The following is an 18135-nucleotide window of genomic DNA, read 5'->3' on the forward strand; positions in this document are numbered from 1 at the left end:
ATACCAGAAATTGACACAACATTGTAAACTGACTATAACTCAATAAAAATAAATAAATAAATAAAACTCTCTTGCTGTGTCTTGATTTTGTGATAGGCTTTGCATCACATCTGATTAGCTCATTGAAATCCCCAATTCTAGTATTTTTCTGTTATGTTCAAAATAAAAACCTGACATGAATTATGCATTGGAACATTGCATTTTGAATATTAACCTAACAGTAATTGTAAATTTGGAGCATATAACAGTCATAACGAGAGGTAACCTGATTGTCAATGGTAAATTATTCTCTCTGACATTGTCATGCTCCTTAATTTCCTTGCTGACATAAACAGCATCTTTGTTTGCTCTAAGCTCAGTATCTTTGGAAGTGATAGAGAGACTGAGTGAGTCATCGCATTGAATTTTATGCTATCAATATTTATTTTTGTTCTCAAGGCATATTACTGCATTATTCAACAATTTCCAATCAAGTTAAGTTTTGCACAATTGAGCTTTTTAAAAATTGGCCCTCACACACACATGATCACACCTGCAGTGATGTGAAACTTAGGACATCCTCAAAAATGTCATTTCACCACCTTGCTAGGAAACAGTAGTCCTGAGAAACATCGTCTTTCTCCTCTATGTGGTCTCATCCCAAATCTCCAAATCTGGGGCTCTACAATTGGCAAAAACTCGAGACTATTGGTAAGATTTTCCATAACACTCCAGTGATAATTAATAAAAACAGACATAGCCTCACTCATGCCTCATCAAGGGCTAGACCATGATTCCAGTCACTGCAGGGACATTTTTTGTTTTCATTATCCCTTCTCTAATGACAAGGAGGGGAAGAGTGGAGTAGGTGACAGGAGGTTTTGTTTTTTGAAAAATGGTTTGAACAATGAAAAAAATTTTGGACTGTTGTAACTACTAGACATTGAAGATCTCTATTCACAAACAAGAGAAGGGAAACTTAGATTTGGAGACAAAAGTCTGTTCTTTGGAGTTGTGATCTGTTTCCTCCTTCAAGAGATCAATGTTGGCTCTGCTGTAACTTGCTTTAACATTCTATAAATACATAAAATCCAGTCCAAAGTTGGAAAAGAGGTTGAGTGAGGGGACAGGATCAGAAACTGGGCAGCATGGTACTTCTCTTGGGCCAGGTCAATGGCACAGGGTATTATCTCTGAGACACTGTGAAACATCTGAGTAAAACCATTTTCCAGGTTGAAATCTCTTTTTGCCATTTCTCTTTGTCTCTGGAGTATTACTGCCAGCTCCCATGGGTAAGTCAGCTTCCAGATAAGTCCATTCCAGCAAGTACGTTAGGAAGCAAATTGTTCTGAACTTCCATTTTCTGGTGGACACCAAGTGTGTAAGCTGAAATGTTTCATAAGGAGAAAAATCATGTGTAGGAGCTGTGTCTCCCACCACCTTGGGGCCCTGCTGATTTTGATCGTCTCACAGTCAGCAAACATTCATGGAGCATCTGCAATGTGCTAAGACTTGTGCTGAGACCCAGGGTACAGAAACGGACACAGTAAAGTTGTTGCCAGTCTTGGGGCGGGGGACCAACAATGAATATGAAAATACATGCTTGTCAGCGTTACAGTTGCTGTGGTGAGGGTAATGACTGCACCACAGTTTGAAGGGTGAGGAGTGTGCAAAGCTTGGCCCCGTTCAGATACATCAGACACTGCCAGGTGCTGGGAACCCCATGGTGAGTGGAGTGTGTGCTGGCCTTTGCGGGGCCTGCCATCCGGGAGGGGAGCTCCTATGTGAAGGGATGTCACAGGGTGCAGGGGGAGCGTGGAGGAGGGGCCCTGAGGGGTCAAGGGAGACTTGTGGTTGGAGGCCTCTCACAATGCTGCCTTATGAGTAAATGGCATCTCCCATTCTTGGAGCTTTGTTTTTCCTTCTTCTGAGAATTATGATGACCAGCTTTGTGCTTCTAACACCTCATGACTTCATTCTTAATTTCTTAACTTTGAGGCTTCAGACTGTGTAAAACAAAATAATTCCTAATATTAGCAATTGTTTCTATTTCCAGATAATTATAGAAACAGATATATTTATTATTATTTATTAAAGTATATTTTCTTAACTTTGGGGGGTAGCAGAAGAGGAGAGAGGCCAAATATCTTAGAAATTCTATTTTTCTTGGTCATTTGCATCTTAGTCCTTTTTATTTATGTATTTTATTTAATTTTTTTGATGGCTGAATTATCCATGCCCTTTTCTTCGCTCTTTTCCTCCTTGCCCCTCATTTTCGAGACCTGTTTGCTGTCATAACTCCAATATCTACACCCAAGGGAAGGAGGGAACAACAGTGGTGGAATTTTTATCATTTTGGATCCTGATACATTTTGATAACTGCTAAAATTTTTGATATATTAGAATTTTGAGTTGATGACTAAAATTGTTTTCAAATTATTTAAAGAAATAGTATGTTTATTTTAGTTTCCAGATTTACTAATAAATAATTCTAGTCGTTTATCCAAGTATTTTGTCTCACTATAGATCCACTTTTGTGTAGTTCATTGTAGTTTACTTTCTCATGATTTTCTTAGATTCGTACCATCATTCAGGTAGAAAAGAGCTTTTCCAGTTTAAATTAGGAGACGCAGTGCTTTCTAAGGATGTGAACCGTGGCCCTGTCCTCAAGGAATTTGCCTTTGTTGGAGTCTTTATGATCAGCACAGCCAAACCTGACTTTCTCTCTTGGGTTTTCTCGCCCTTGACTGAGCAGGTACAGACGAGTGGAGTGTCTGCCACGTTCTCCACCTCTGCTTCCCATCCCTCTTCAAAAGTCCCCTTTCTCTCCTTGTCAGAGTATCCTTAGCTGCCAAATTGTCCTCAACAATAAAAAGGACTTCTCTCCCCAACAGAAGTCCAGCGGGAGAGCAGATCGGGGTTGACGGAGTCAGCGGCTCTGAGCATCATTAGGGGCCTCAGTGCCTTCCCGTCACCTGGCCGGTCATCTCAGGGCACTGCCTCCATGACCCCAACCGGCTGCCACAGCGTAAGGGGCCACGTGGGGGTGATATTGCAGGGGCAGAGTGAAGGAGACTTTCCTCCTGTGCTTCTCTTTTTCATCAGTGAGTAACATCTTTCCCAGAAAACCCTCCGGAGACATCTCCTCCCATCTCCCAGGCCAGGGTGCAACGCATGTCTAGACTGGTCACTGATGGGGGAGTAGGATTCCATGCTGGGCTTAGGTCACCTGTGATGCTCCCCAGGGTCTGGGAGGGTCCTTCCTCTTCTCCAGAGTGTGTGGTGGTGGAGGTGTGGGGAGATGGGAGACGGCCATCAGTGTCTCCTTTTTTTTTTTTTTTCAGTTTTCCCAGTACCATTTATTGAAGAGCCTGTCTTTTTTCCATCGTATATTCTTGGCTTCTTTGCTGTAAATTAATTGACTACATATGATTGGGTTTATATCTGGACTCTCTCTACCCTGTTCCATTGATCTGTTGTCAGTGCTTATGTCAATGCCATTTTGTTTTGATTACTACTGCTGTGTAATATAGTTTGAAATCAGGAAGCATGATGCCTTCATCTTTTTTTTTTTCCCTCAAGGCTGCTTTGGCTATTTTGGGTCTTCTGCAGTTAAATACAAATTTTGAAATTTTTTGTTCTATTTCTGTGAAAAAATGCCATTGGAATTTTGATAGGGATTGCACTGAATCTGTAGATTGACTTTGATAGTATGGATATTTTAACAATATTAATTCTCCTCATCCATGAGCATGGGATATCTTTCCATTTCTGTGTCTTCATCAATTTCTTTAATCAATGTCTTGGAGTTTTCAGTGTACAGGTCTTTCCTTTCCTTGGTTAAATCTGTTCCTACATATTTTATTCTTTTTGATGCAATTGCAATGGGGTTATTTTCTTAATTTCATTATCTGATAGTTACTGGTGTATAGAAACACAAATATTGAAATATTAAGCCATAACATTTAGTGACTTCGCTCATCCATATAAGTGAGAAAAGCAGAGCTGTCTGACCGTTTGTCTGGGGTGGAGGGGGCAGCGAGGGAGCCCTAACTGGCTTTGAGGGGAAACTAGAGTTGACTCATTCCACCCCTGGTGTAAAGAGAACTTTAAGTCTCTAGAAAGAAGCTCCAGAAAGCTGCTCACCAAAAAGGGCAGCTACTCATTTTTGGCTAAAAGGAGAGGGAAGGGCAGTTTGTTCTCAGGGAACTTCTTCACGGGGCAGTCCCCGCAGCTCCTGTAGGGACTGCGATTTAGACATGGGAGGACACGGCCGCCGGGTGGTGAAGGCACAGACACAGAGGCCTCCCAGCGCTGCCAGAACAAATGCCGACCTTGCGGCCTGCCGCTTAGCTAACTACTGACTCACCCGTGGGTTTCTTGGCTTGGCTGTAGCCTCTTCTGTCAAGCCCTGGGAGCCTTTGACTGCACAACAGAGCAGTTAGACGCTTTACCTCTTTCCCACATGATCTCCAAGGAGCTCCCCGGCAGAGGGCTGGATGTGGTCCATCCTGAAGCCAGTTCCTGCATCCACACCAGATTCTCTGCAGAGAACCTCCCAGGAGCAGCAGCTCTGCGTCTAGCCTTTTCTGTGTTTTGAGTTGATACAGATGGCAAGAGCCACTGAATTCACATGATTATTAGATATTTTTTATTCAGGCAATATTTGTCTTCAAAACTCCTACTCCTGAAATTTCTATTTACTCTTTTCTGTTCCTTAAAAATAAAAGGCAACGTGCATAATTTGTTACGGTACCAGCATTGAAACACCACATGGAAGTTGTCACCACAGATGAAAATATAACCTAGACAAGAGCCAGGAATAGCATATTTGCCAAAGGAAAGTGTTTGAGATAGTTCTACTCTTATTTGTTCTCTGTGTTTTATCTGTACTGTTATTTATTACTAATTATTTTTTGCTTACTATCTGTACATAATACTCCTATATGCCGCTAATGTGTTTATAAAGTAAATCTTGAATGGCCACAGGAAATGGAATTTATCTGTAGATTATCCTTGATCTGCAATTTTGTTATTCAGTAGGAATCACTATATCCTAGCCATCTTCAGGAGTGTAGATAAAATAGATCAGAACTGAAAATGGAGGAAATTTCCTTTATTTTCATCCCTGTGGAAGATGGTGCTGGGGCCCTACCTGTATACCCTGGGTGAGTAGTATTTCCTATACGTGGACCTTGCACGGCCAGTTCTGCCTGAGGCTTCTCTCTGGCTGTCAGGCCCTCTGTGCCCCAGGTGGGCAGAGCAGTGGGGGAGTTAATACTCTCGGGGAGCAGCCTGAGCCAGTGGGTGAAGGGAGTGGTCCTTGCCTCTGAGGCAGGGGGCCCAGAGATGTGTACTGTACCTGCCCTCAGAGCTCCTGCGCAGAGCTAAGCCCTGGTGCCCACAGTGGGGACTGGGTGGTGACATGCCCTTGAGTGGCTTCCCTCCCTTCACTGCACCCCCCTCCCCCGCCCTCCCACTGCCTGCGTTGATTACCTGCTTCAAATCCTTGTCTCAGGAGTTACTTCCTGGAGACCCCAAACTAAGCATGTCCTCTAGAGCAGAGCATGGCTCAGTGAGAGGTTTCTGCACATTTTTTTTTAACTCTTGTTATATAAAGCTTAAATGCTTTTTTTGGATAAAAATTGAGATAGACAAACTGGAGGGGAGGAAGGAAGGAAGGAGTGATTTGTGAGCCACTAGTTCTATAGATCTTTTAAAAAGCACCTCTCCCTGTAGCATTTTCATCCCACATTCCATAATTGACACTGTAGTTGTGTGTGTCTCTGTGTTACTACAAAGAATGGTGTATAGATATTGAAAGTAATTTTCATTTCTAGAAAAGTCACATGCTTATTAACTTCCGTAGCTTATTCAAGTAATGCAAATACAGATATCTCTCTACTGGCTATTGGTTAATACAGGATAAATAGTAAAGAATGATAAATTCACTTCTTTTGCTACTTGGAGTCCCTGGTGGGGAGGCAGCTCAGTTTCCTACAGAGTGATTTCCGTGTGCACAAGTGGCTGTCCTGGGCTCTAGTCTGCACACCTTCTCTCCTCAGAGGAGGGTTAGGAACCTCCCCGCATCCCTGGCTCTGTCACTGCACTGGTCGTGAAGCTGTTCCACTGTCTGTATACTTGTTGACCTTCCCCTTGAGACCGGGCTTTCTTGGAGGGCAGGAGTTATATCTTTTTCATCTTTGTATCCTCAGAACATGGTATGCATGTGGCATACCAAAGGCAGTCAGCAGATGGTGAAGTAAGACAAGTGTGGAATTTTCCGTGTTAAGGTATTTGACAGTGGCTGCTGGGAACCTTGTGTGGAGTCTGAAGTCAGGCTCAGCAGAAGGAATTCGCTCCTTAAGCGCTGGTGTCCGCCGTGGGAGCCTGAGACTTGCTGTCCCTGCACTCTACCGTGATGTCATTTGAGCCCCTGCTGTGTCCAGAAATGCTGCAGCATGCTTGTGGTCAGGGGTGGAGGGCAAGAGACCAGATGAGTCAGCGCTTTTGCCCCCAGGTGAGCTGGGATCAGAGATGTGATTGTTAAAAACAAGAGCAGCTCGTAGATGACGTGTATGGTGATGCTCCATAAAATAATTTTGTCCTTTTCTCTGACCACAGACTTTAAAAATAGGTCTTTGAATTGCTGAGAGAAGGAAAAACAACTGAAATAAAATAAAATTCCATGTGTAGCATACTCTCCACCAACATCTACATTTTTTTCAGCTACTCCTTTAGATACCTTTCAGTCCTGGCTTTTCCATTTTTCATTTATGTGCCACTTTGGGGAATAAATACCACTCTCTGTCATTCTGCCATTTTTCCATGTCCCTTTACACATCAAAGTTATGTGTCATCTTAAAGGGGATTAAGTAACTTTTAAAAGGATGTTTTTCTACTCTCATGATATTTCTACCTATTAATGGAGGGAAAAAAAGTTTTGGCCTTAAATCCCTTAGAAGATGCTAGGTTTTAGGATTTGAATACATAAATAAAAATTAACCCAAATGAGTCAAATTTTTGGAGGTTCTGTTTTCATCACCTCAACGTGTTTATAGTGAGCGCTTCCCGGGGACATCTGCCAGTGCTCATGTGTCATGTCACCGTGTGGGTCAGGACTCCCAGGGCACACATCAGTGGCCTGTTGCACAGGTGGCTCTCAGCAGCAGCCGGAGGGCCCAGGGCCAGCTGCGGGCTGGATGTCCAGGGGCTTCAGCCAGGACCACGCCAGGGAAGCGGCCACGCCTGCTGCCACTGTGCCAGGACCATGCTGTTTCCCATGACACCGCGCTAGTGAAAGGCCTGTGCCCACCCTGCCCCTCCGCACAGCCCGCACCAAGGCAGGGGCCGGGGTGCTGCAGTCAAATGGCAGAACCTAGGTCCCACCCTGCCCCCAGCTCAGGGAAGGTGGGGGGCTGAAGGAGTTGTTTGTTATCTGTTGTTTTTATCCATCAAGGGAAGCTCGGACCCAAACCAGGAGTCTCCTACAGCATAGGGTGGGGGGCTGCCTGAAGACACTGGGCAGCCTCGACGGCAGGGTCTGCTCTGATAATTAACATCCTGTGAAAACAGCAGCCGGCAAGACGGTGTAACTGGTGCTGGTATCAAAAAACTGAGTACAAAAGGATGGGAAAGAAATGCACAAAGTGATGGTCGGCTGATGATCTCTGTGGTGGTTTGTGGGTTATGTTTTGTTTCCAGGCTTTTTTATGACAAAGCTATATATTTCCTTGTAAATTAGAAAAAAAAATGAGAGTTTACTGCTTTAAGGACTCTTTAAAATAATTGCTCCCCTGATAGATGGATGAAAACTCTGCCCTATAAGTCCTGAGCAGATTTAATAATCTGTTAAACAAGTGAATACCGAATTGTTTTTAAGTGAAAAAATTACTGTCTTGTGAAGCTGAGATTAAAGTCTGCCTCCTGTGGCTTTGCCCTCAGTGGGTGCAGTAGCTGCTGACCCAGTTAGAGTCGTCGCAGCTTAAATCAGGAGGGCCTCAGACATCATTTACCTAACTTCAGAGCATTTGTCTCAATTTGAAGTTTTAAAAAATACAAACATACACCTGTACACACAGTTGTGCACACTTACCTGTTTACTACTTGTCTTCCCCAGTAGACACAGGGCAGGGGTCACAAATCCTCAGAGCCTGCTACACTGGAGGCACACAGTAGGTACTTACTATCTGCATGATTGTTAATGGTGACACCACAGGGTAAGTGACCGCACCTGGTTATCTCTTCCAGTCTCACCGGCTCACTGGCCCCCCGGAGATGGTCGGAGCCGCGTGGGACATCATTCTGCTGCTTCACTCCTCAATGGAGATTCCAGAACTGTTAGGCCCCTTGGTTTACTTGCCCTTTCGAGACCTTTTTTTCACTCCTACCCCTTGCTGGACACAAGAACATGTGCGGCTTCCGCTATTTTCCGTGGCCTGCTTTGGAAAGACAGCGGGTCTTCTGCTCCTGGGCTCCCACACCCAGCTTGGAGTTCTGCTCCTACCCCTCTGGCCCCGGCCTGGGGGGCCTGATTTTCTTGGCTCCGCTTCATCTGGTCCAGAGGGTCTCTCTCTCAGCGTGGGGCAGGAGGACACTCACCCCACTGCTCAGGATTTCCTCCAGATCTTTTCTCTCTGGCCTTGGTCCCTCCTTTGGAAAATCCAAAGCTAGGGATTCAACTCTCCTTTTCCGTAGTTTGTGATGTCATCTTTTTCCTGAGGTGGCCTATGCTACTGGTTCAATGGGAGAAATGTGAACAGATACAAGGAATTTGGGGAAAAACAACCCTTAACATCTCAAAGATATCATCTGCCCCATTTGTATGAAAGGTGGACCAGTTTTAAGGGAATGAAATCAGCTATAGTTATCCCAAATTTCCAGCCACTCTCCAGAGTTTGTCAGTTCACCACTCATTCTAGAAAGAAGCATGCCACTTGGGAAATAACAGAAAGTTTGCAAAATGAGTGAGTCTGCAGGGATACTTGTTTTTGCTGCTGACGAAAAGTTTCTCCCAAACAGCTGAAGTTCCAATGCCGGAAATTCCTATCGTGTTATTTAGGAGTGGGTGACAGGCTGTGAGTCACTGAGCAGGGGACAAGCTGTCCTTGCCTTTGGCTGATGGGAGCTCGCGTTATGTGGCATGCAAGGAGAGTTTCCTCTGCCAGTTCCCGACACCACTTTAGGAACAGAAGGTGGAAGGTCTCCGCGTCAGCTGGAGATGGTTATGTTCGCCATCACCTGCCTTCACTGCCCGACCTCCGTCTGCGAGGCTGTGGGCAAATGAGGTTTTATGCTGTCTGTAAAATCCCACGCTCTGTTGCACAACAGTTGCTGTTTGCAAGGAAAAATAAGTATCGTGAAGCTTTTTATAGCATTTGTTCCTTCACAGCAAGAGAATATTGCAGGTTGGTGTAAGGCGTTGTGTTGCCACGCTTAATAACCACTGTGACTTTTACAGCCGCACGTCGGCTGGGGTGCAGTACGTGACCGCAGAAGTGCGATGAAGGTGTCACGGAGCCCCGCCTCCTGCTTTGTCACCTTCAGAAGTTACAGAAATCATAATTATGTTTGTCATTTCAGCCTACTTTTACTATAGGAAACAGCCTGAGACGCAACTCTCAGTAGCATGAGGTCATTTTTAACCGGTTTCTTGGTGGAACAGTCTCTCTAGAACATGTTACCAAGCAGACATTTCTCTGGAATCCACTTCATTGTCATGTAGGGGCCTGACAGGGCGTTCAAGACCTAACAAAGCCAATGTGGGAGCCTCGTTAAGGAAAGGGAGCCAAAGACTCCAACTTTCTAAATCGCAGGTGTGGTTGTCACCTGTGAGTGACAGCATGCTGGGAGGTGCGGGTGCAGGGCCCAGTGTGGCTGGCCCTGGGTGGGACCGGCAGTGCGGCTGTGGTTGTCTTCTGGCGGGGAGCGGGGCGAGTTCAGGATGGGAACCCATGAAAAACACCTAAAATGAATAAAATGTCAAAGGACTCGAGTCTTAGGAAAATTGATAACCCCAAAATGGTCATCTTAGAGTAGAAGGTTGCCCTGATGAGATTTGGGTGAATGGCAACTTAGCACAGCTGTTATGGGTCAGGAGAAGAAGCCAGATGTTACCCAAACCAAAGTAGAATAAGAGCACTTTCTGAGTTTTCCTACTTAGGATCTCAGCTTCCACGACAGATTGTCTAACCTAGAATTTTTGTGAGGTTGTGCCCCCAAGAAGTGGAGCAGGTGGAAACCACACAGCCCTGCGCTGCCCGCAGCCTCAGCGCTTCCGGCCCTGAGCTGAGAGAAGAAACAACTGTGAGTCCAGTTTTGCCCGAGGAAACGACTTTCCTTCCCCCGTGAGACAACCAGAGGGAGAGGCTCTGAATTAAGGGAAGGTGTAGCCTATGGTCACGTTTTTAAGGGTGGTGGAGCCCTTCTGTCCAGCGTGATTGGGGCTGGGCCTTGGTAAATAGAGGAAACAGGTTTAAAATGAAATGACACAACAAAAATGCTTCTGTCAACTTAAAACATATCATTGTACGTTTTCTCTGATGTTTTGATGTGCAGCCGACATCCAGTGTCCTCCAATTAGAGGCCCCTTCATTTTTCTTGCATTAACTACATCCATAGTAAGCTGATTATGTCTTCCAAATTTACCTTCTTTGAAGTGGAATGACAATTCAGCATCTCAGTTCAGAATACTAGATTTTTACATTTTTTTCAACCAATGTTTTTAGAACTGTCTTGTCAGTTATTTACTTAACAGCAATTTTTGTTTTTACAACTTGCCATTATTGAGTTTTTTGGTGAGCATTTGACTTAGTTTTCCTAGCAAAGACAACTGACACTCATTCTTCATCAGCTTGTTAGATTTAAGTCACACATTCACAGCGGTGGGTACAGCCAGCGTACACAGTTTGGGAGTAGTCGCAGTGACTTGGGTGAGCATCTCAACCGGAAGCCGGTCCAGGCGCCCAGAGGTCACGGGCACCCCCGGGGAGAGGGCGACCGGCAGCATCTGTTAGAAAGGACGGCAGGACTGACTAACCTGGGAGGTGGTTAAAGGGCCTTTAATGACAAGAGTTTCTACTATAAGCACATTTTTATTAACATGCATAGGTGTGAGTATGAAACTCTTAAAGAATGTTATTACAAAATGTTTTCTAGTTTGGGTCCTGCAGAATGCATCCTAATGAACAGCTAGACTCACTTATAATCAGCAGGATCTGTCTGCGCTAGTAATTGCTGCTCTAAAGTGCTTCTCCCTGGCAATCTGTTTACACCGTGGCACTGTAATTGGTTTGTTCATCAGACTATTGCTTTCCTTAGATGAGAGAAATAACGTTTTGGTCTACTCCTCATTGAGTTATCACAATTTTTAAATTGATAATTTAGAGATTTAATAAGCTCTTGTTCCATTTGTACATGCTTGAGATCCTAAATACCTCTGTCAACGTTTTTAGGTTTTTTTTTCTTCTCCAGACTACTGGTAGCAGTAAAGTATGATATGCCAAGGACAGTTTTAAAAAGAAATAAGTAGATATTGATTCTGTAGATATTAAGTTGATAAATTTGGAAAATTTTAGAGCATGTGCATTTATACACACACAGAGGCAGAGAGAGTCAGAGAAATACAGAGACAGAGAGACAGTGACAGATTTTATGTTTATATTACATTATATTCACACACACATGTATATATAGAGAAAGATAGACAGAGACAGAGACACCGAGATAGGAAGAGAGAGAGAGAGAAAAGCAGACAGAAACAGAGGAAAACAGACAAGGAGAGAGGAGACACACCGAGAGACAGCAACAAACAGACAAATCTAGAGAGACAGAGGGGTAGCCACCTCGGCTTTTTCGGCAAGATCAGCTCCACCCCTGCCCTGTTTGACCAGGACTGTGGAGCTGCAGATGTGGAGGTCACTGCCCAGGACAGAGAGGCAGGCCTGGGGGCCACCAGGAGTCACAGTGTCACGGCAGGCGATAGCAGACATATGGGTTGGGTCACAGCCTGGGCATTAATTAGGTGGCCCTGCACCACTGTTCTTATCTCTTGCATGTATTTTTTAGTTCTAAGTGTACTTTTTAATTTTTTTTTTTTTTAATGCAGAAAGGTACTGAAGGAAATCTGTGTGGGAGAACTCAATCCAAACGAGACTGTGCAGGCCAGTTTGGAGGCCCAGCTCCTCTCCAAGCTGGACCACCCAACTATTGTCAAGTTCCATGCAAGCTTTGTGGAACAGGATAACTTCTGCATTATCACAGAGTACTGTGAGGTGAGGCTCTGCTTCTCTTTCTGAAACCTTAATAGAGATCTGTTTGATAGTAAAAAGCTGTCTGTACAGAGATATCTCACAAGTTTCATGATCAAACCACAAACTCAACTGTAAGGACCTGGGATGCTGTGTCTAGCAGTGGAGCATGATCATCTCTTGGTGATTGCCAAAACTTGTTTCTGATGAAGGGCTTCTCTTTTTTGGAAAATTCAGAATGAATACATTTGAAGGAGACACTGCTGCAGAAGAATGCTCCAACAAGTGTGTGTGTCGGTGGGTGCATCCTCCAAGCTGCCTACCCTGGTCCAGTGATGAGATGGACATTTAAGTGCCATAGCAGAGGCCTAGATGGAGCAGAGCTGCACCTCCTGAGTCCTGGGTCCTAGCTCTGTGTTCTTTTCCCCTAGTGGAAACTGGCAGATGGAAATAAGGCTCATTTTCCCCAAGCAAATCCTTCACACTCAGTGAGTTGTGATTTATGGCTTCAGGTACTTGCAGTTTTCCATGGAGTATGAAGCTGCTTAGACAGGAGCTAGCGACAGCAGCTGACAGGCACGGCTGTCACATGGGTCTGTGCGTTCACACCTGAGAGGTTGGGTAGAGCACAGTCACAAGAGTTGGGCCAGAAAGAGAATACCTAAGCATGACCTTGCTCAGATAGTGTCTCCCAGAACGTTCTGAGAGCCGGCGTTGGCCGAATGCACCTCGGAGGTTCTAGTCATACCTTAGAATGTATTTAGTTCATCACCTGCAGTGTTGCTGGGCCCAAAAGACATGATGCTGGAAGAGAAGATGCTCTTTAGAGTGGGAGGCGGGCCGGTTTGGGCCAGAACCTCTGGACAGCCAGAGGGTGCTTTGTGTCTGAGACGAAGGAGAGAAGAAGCAGGCGGAGGAGAAGCACCTCGGAAGGAGTGAAGAGAATGACAAAGGCCAGCCTGGCTTTGCTTTCCATGTTGGCTGGAGGGTCATCAACATGAAACCAGTGGCCAAGTTAGAATATCTGCACGTTTGGCACGGTCCAAGTCTAGGCTGTTCCCCTTCGGGACAGTCTCCCCAGCTCAGCCTTGCTGGGTGTTTCCCAGCCTGTCTTTTCCTCCTCTGCTTAGAGGAAAGCGAGGGGAAAAAATAGAGCCAGGACATTTGGAGGTGTACTTCTCCATCCAGTGGACTGCTGGGAAAGTCGGTAAAGTGATGAGGTGTGCGGAGTGCTGACGGTGCGCAGCTACTCCGGCAGCTGTGTCACTGGGCCACGCAAAACGTGTACTGCCCTCTCCTCACAGCCCCACTCAGTTGGTACACTGTCTTACCTGGGAAACCCCCAACTCCTATTGCTCCGGACTGTTAACGCTGCGTCTGCCACTGCTCTGGGCACACTGAATTTCCCAAGACTCCTGGTCTTGGAATATCTCTCACTGTGGTCCGTGCTGTCCAGGGGACTCTGTGATGATGGCAGTGTTCTGTACTTGTGCTGTCCAGTACGGCAGCTGCTGGTCACAGGCGACTCTTTAGCACTTGCTGAAGTGTGGCTAGTGTGACTGAGGAGCTGGATGGTGAATTCTATTTAATTTTAATTAATTTAAATTTAAGTGACCAGTGTAGCTAGTGTCTACCAGATTGAACAGACCTAGATGCTAAGCGGTAACTTTCTTCCCTTATACTACTTTCTAATTTTTAATTTTAATGTAATTTTAATCTACCAGAAAAGTTAACACAACACAGTGAACTCCCATATACACTTTGTCCAGATTTACCAATTGTTATCATTTTTCCACATTTGCTTTACTATTCTATTTAGTCATCTTATCTATTTTTTCCTAAACCATTTGGGAGTAAGTTGCAGACATGATGACCCTTTGTGCTAAATCTTGCTGTATTTTCTAAGGCCAAGAACATTTCCTTAACTTAACTCCAGCCCAGAGATCAAAGTCTGGGAACCAGCACTGATGGAACACTCGTGCGTAACCCCGCGGTTCTCAGTGTGTGATCCCAGAGTGGCAGCGGCAGCAGCAGTGTTCAGGAGCTTTAGTTAGAGATGCAGAATCTCAGCCTCCACCCAGCCATGCTGAATCAGAAATCCAGGGGGTGGGGTCTGGCAATCTGTGTTTTGAGTCTGAAGCCCACTGAAGTTTGAGAACCACCCATCTCATCCATAGTCCACATCAAATTTAGCGCAATTGTTCCAATTATGTTTGGAGCAAGGGCACTTCTATAAGAACGTTTTTTCTCGTGCAGGACCCCATCCAGCACCACTGCGTTATGGTTTAAGTGCCGGTGGTCTCCACGGCTGAGCTGCAACTCAGGGTGTTGCCATGGTGACCAGGGAGCAGCCGTGGGGTTTGCTGGCTCCACCTGCTGAGCCGTGGGCCCGCTTCCTTGATTCTGGAGCAGTGACATGTGCGGTTGCTCCGTTCTTGCTGCTAACAGAGATATTTCTCGTCTTCGGACCCAGATTTGCTCTTAACTCACAAAAGCCTGGCGTTACCTTCTCTTCATTGAGCTAAAATAATAACAGTGGAAATGGCAGATGGCCAGACTTGCACCTCATAGGAAAATGCTATCACCATTGATGTAGCTGGGTTTTTTAATCTTCAAGTTTCCTCTTCTGTAATTTGACCTGGAGCCTTGCAAAATTGAAATACACACATAGGAATGCATTCATGAGGCTGCTATATCCACCACCCAACCCTGTGGACACATCACATCAGATTATGTAAAAAGCAAATAACCCAATTCCCACAACTTCTTGTCAAGATCTACCCAAATCTTGGATGGGGAGTAGTTCCCAAACTACCCAAGTGGCAGGAGATTTCAATATTGGCAACTTCAGTTTGCCTCCAGCCAGGGTAAATGGGACTGCCTGCTGTTCCCTGTCCCCCTGCCCCAGTTCCACCTCTCCGTCTGCGCCTGGGCCTTCCCTTTCAGAAGGTCCTCCCTCCTGGCCCCACATCTTCAGTCCCACCTGTCCTCCCAGGCCCAGCTGAAACACCTCCTCTTCTGCAAGACTCCATAATGCCCTAGCAGGAATCACTCCCCACCCACCCCCAATTCTCATAGCATTTTATCTCCATGACACTCCAGACATCATGCATAGTATAATCCATCTCAGACTCAGTGGGTGAAACTGATCTTTTTCTGATTCATTTTTATGTCACGTCATGAACCCATGTAGTGAGCCACAAAAAAGTTAGTACTCAGGAGATGTCTTTTCTTCTGACGAATTCTTTACCTCTTGCTTCCAGCTGCCTCCCACTTTATTTCTGTCAAACGCCGGTGGTAAAAGACAAAATATTGGATCCTTCTATCCATCATGTATGTCAAAGGCACTTTGTTCCCCCCCCTATTTTGCTGGTGCACCTGTACTGTGTACTGCACTAGAGACCTGTGAGATTCTGCCTGCATGTGGATGACGCAGCCCCAGGAACCTGGGCTTTGAGCTAGGAGACACAGTAGAGAAAGGATGAGATCACAGACCTTCAGGAGAGAAGACAATCAGGGCAGAAGGCAGGAGAGGTTGGACTGGTCTGGTTCCTGTGCAGGAATGTCAACTCAGCTGAACAACGTTCCATCAGTGTAATGCTCGTGCTCGGCCCGGTTGCACCCTGGAGTCACCTGCAGGGCTCTCCCACTCCTGAAGTCTGACACCTCCTCCCGAAAGTGGGATGTAATTGATCTGGGATATGACTCAGGCATCAGGATTTCTGAAAGCTCTCCAAGTGATTCTAAGGGGCAGCCAGGGCTGAGAACCGCCCCAAAGAGAAAATGGTTAGTGTGGAAACAGAAAACAGTCTTAAAGGAATCTTACGTCAGTGTTTGCCGAGCACTGAGCCAAGATGGGGTCCAGACCCGAGAACAGGGGGTCTGGCCCCGGAGGTGGGTGTGGGTTTCTACTTAGGCCACCCAGCCCCAGCCGGGTGCTGCTACACCTGAAAGTTGCCCCACCTGTTCTTCTTGGTCCCTGAGTGACCTATCCTGTTTCTCTTCAAGCGGCACACTCTGATTTTAGTGTTTTTCAGTGGCGATTGCCTGGAGCCCTTTTTACTGTGGGGTTCATCTAATGCTGATAATGTATTTCCCTCATTCTTTCTACATCTACTAATTGGGATTCTCCCGTAAGGAAGAGCTGTTCCACTGTTCCTTTTCCTCTATTTATGTATTTATTCCATTATTTATATCAGTACAGACTCATGGATATTTATTTTATTCAATGGGTTATAACCCAATGTTGTCATTATAAATTCTGTTTCTCAAAGTGGTCCAACTTTGGCTATTGGGGCCCCTTCAGCTTGGCTCCTGTGTCCTCTAAACAAGCCCCCATCTTTTTTCAAGAAGTGGATTCTTACTTTTTAGTTATATTTTACTGTAGATGAGGAAACCAGACCCCAGAGAGGTGAAGTGATTTTCTGACAATCACATGGCTGGAAAGGTGAATTTCATCCAGCACAGGACCAGGACCAGGACCAGGGGTTTAGGGGAAGCTGCTCCTTTTGTTTCTTTCACTTGGATAGCTCCTGTGCCTCCCTTAATAGCTAATAGAGTCAGCCAAATAGTCCATGGTTCCTACCTTCCCAAACATATAATTGTCTGCTTCTACCTGGACATGAATTAGTAGATTGTTTTATTGTTCATATCAACAATGTGAACCAAATATGTTTCCAATGGTGACCCTAAACTAAACACAGATTTCAACACAGCCACACTGACAAACCAGTCTACATGAATTATGCAAATATAAAATACTTTCAGTTATAAGATGAACAAGTCTAGGGTTCTAAAATACAGCCTGGTGACCATGGATAACAGTACTGCACTGTACACCTGAAGTTTGCCAAGAGAGTAGCCTTCAGGTGCTCTTCACACACACACACACACACACACACACACACACACACACACACACACACACACACAGGGTAACCATGGAGATACTGGATGTGTCAATCAACTTGACTGTGGTAATCATCTCACAAACACGTGGACAGCAGATCACCACCTTGTACACGAAGGCTGCTCCTTCCCTTGGCTGACTCTCACTGTGTTCTGTCTCTGTATCTATCTCTGTCTCTATGATATGTGTACAGAAACACATGTGTAGCCATTTGGACACACAAATATGTTTTAATATTATGATGATATAATTATTTTATTCTCTATCACCAGGAAACTAGATAGGGTTTGAAATAATGGAAAGTTTGTGGACTTTGGCATCACACTGACTTCTGTTCAAATCTTGATCCATTTCATTGAGCAAGTTATTTCATTTCTCTGACCTCTGTCCTGATTTTAAGATAGGGCCAACAACACCAGGTATATTATCAGGTTTTTATAAGGCTGTGAAATAAGTAATGTTGGAAGAAGGCCCATCAGAGCTTTGTACCTAGGAGGTGGTCAGTAGTGGAAGTTGTCCTTATACTAATTCTTTATTTCAGTGCTACCTTCCTCTCCCACCTCCAAATCGTCTTCTAGAAGGTGAGCTAGTTTTTTTCCTCTCTGAGTTTTTGGCTTGCAGCCTTTATTATGAGGGTTCATGCCAGAAGGAGGAAACATGCAAATTCTTAAACACTAATGGGTCTGATAGCAAGTTTCAGGCAAATACTTTCTAAGGATCTGTTTGTATTGTAAAAAAGAAAGTTAAAATTTTCTCCTTACGTTTCTCATTTATGCAAAACTGTTTCAGTAAACTATATAAGTGGGTTGAGTTTTATAATCTTGAAACTCTAGTGAATATCCGCAGACTGTAGCCAGTGAATTCGGCAGTGGTGCACACCACTAGGCTTACTAGCTCCCAGAGGGTCCTTAGGACTTCATACAGGATGTGTTGGGTCTACCATTAGAGACAGCCCCTTTGCTGGCCTTCAGAGTCACTGCTTACAGTCCTGAAGCTCTG

At 45.0% G+C, this 18135-nt stretch overlaps 1 protein-coding gene across 1 annotated transcript in view; it reads left to right on the forward strand.

Moving 5' to 3' along the window:
* NEK11 (NIMA related kinase 11) overlaps positions 1-18135 on the forward strand; it is a 203285-nt gene that overhangs the window by 37926 nt on the left and 147224 nt on the right. Inside the window, 1 exon segment of the mRNA XM_032489468.1 lies at positions 12086-12251. Within this exon segment, the coding sequence (XP_032345359.1) occupies positions 12086-12251 (166 nt within the window).

This window comes from Camelus ferus, chromosome 1 (genome assembly GCF_009834535.1).
Source record: "Camelus ferus isolate YT-003-E chromosome 1, BCGSAC_Cfer_1.0, whole genome shotgun sequence".
Classification (NCBI taxonomy): domain Eukaryota; kingdom Metazoa; phylum Chordata; class Mammalia; order Artiodactyla; family Camelidae; genus Camelus; species Camelus ferus.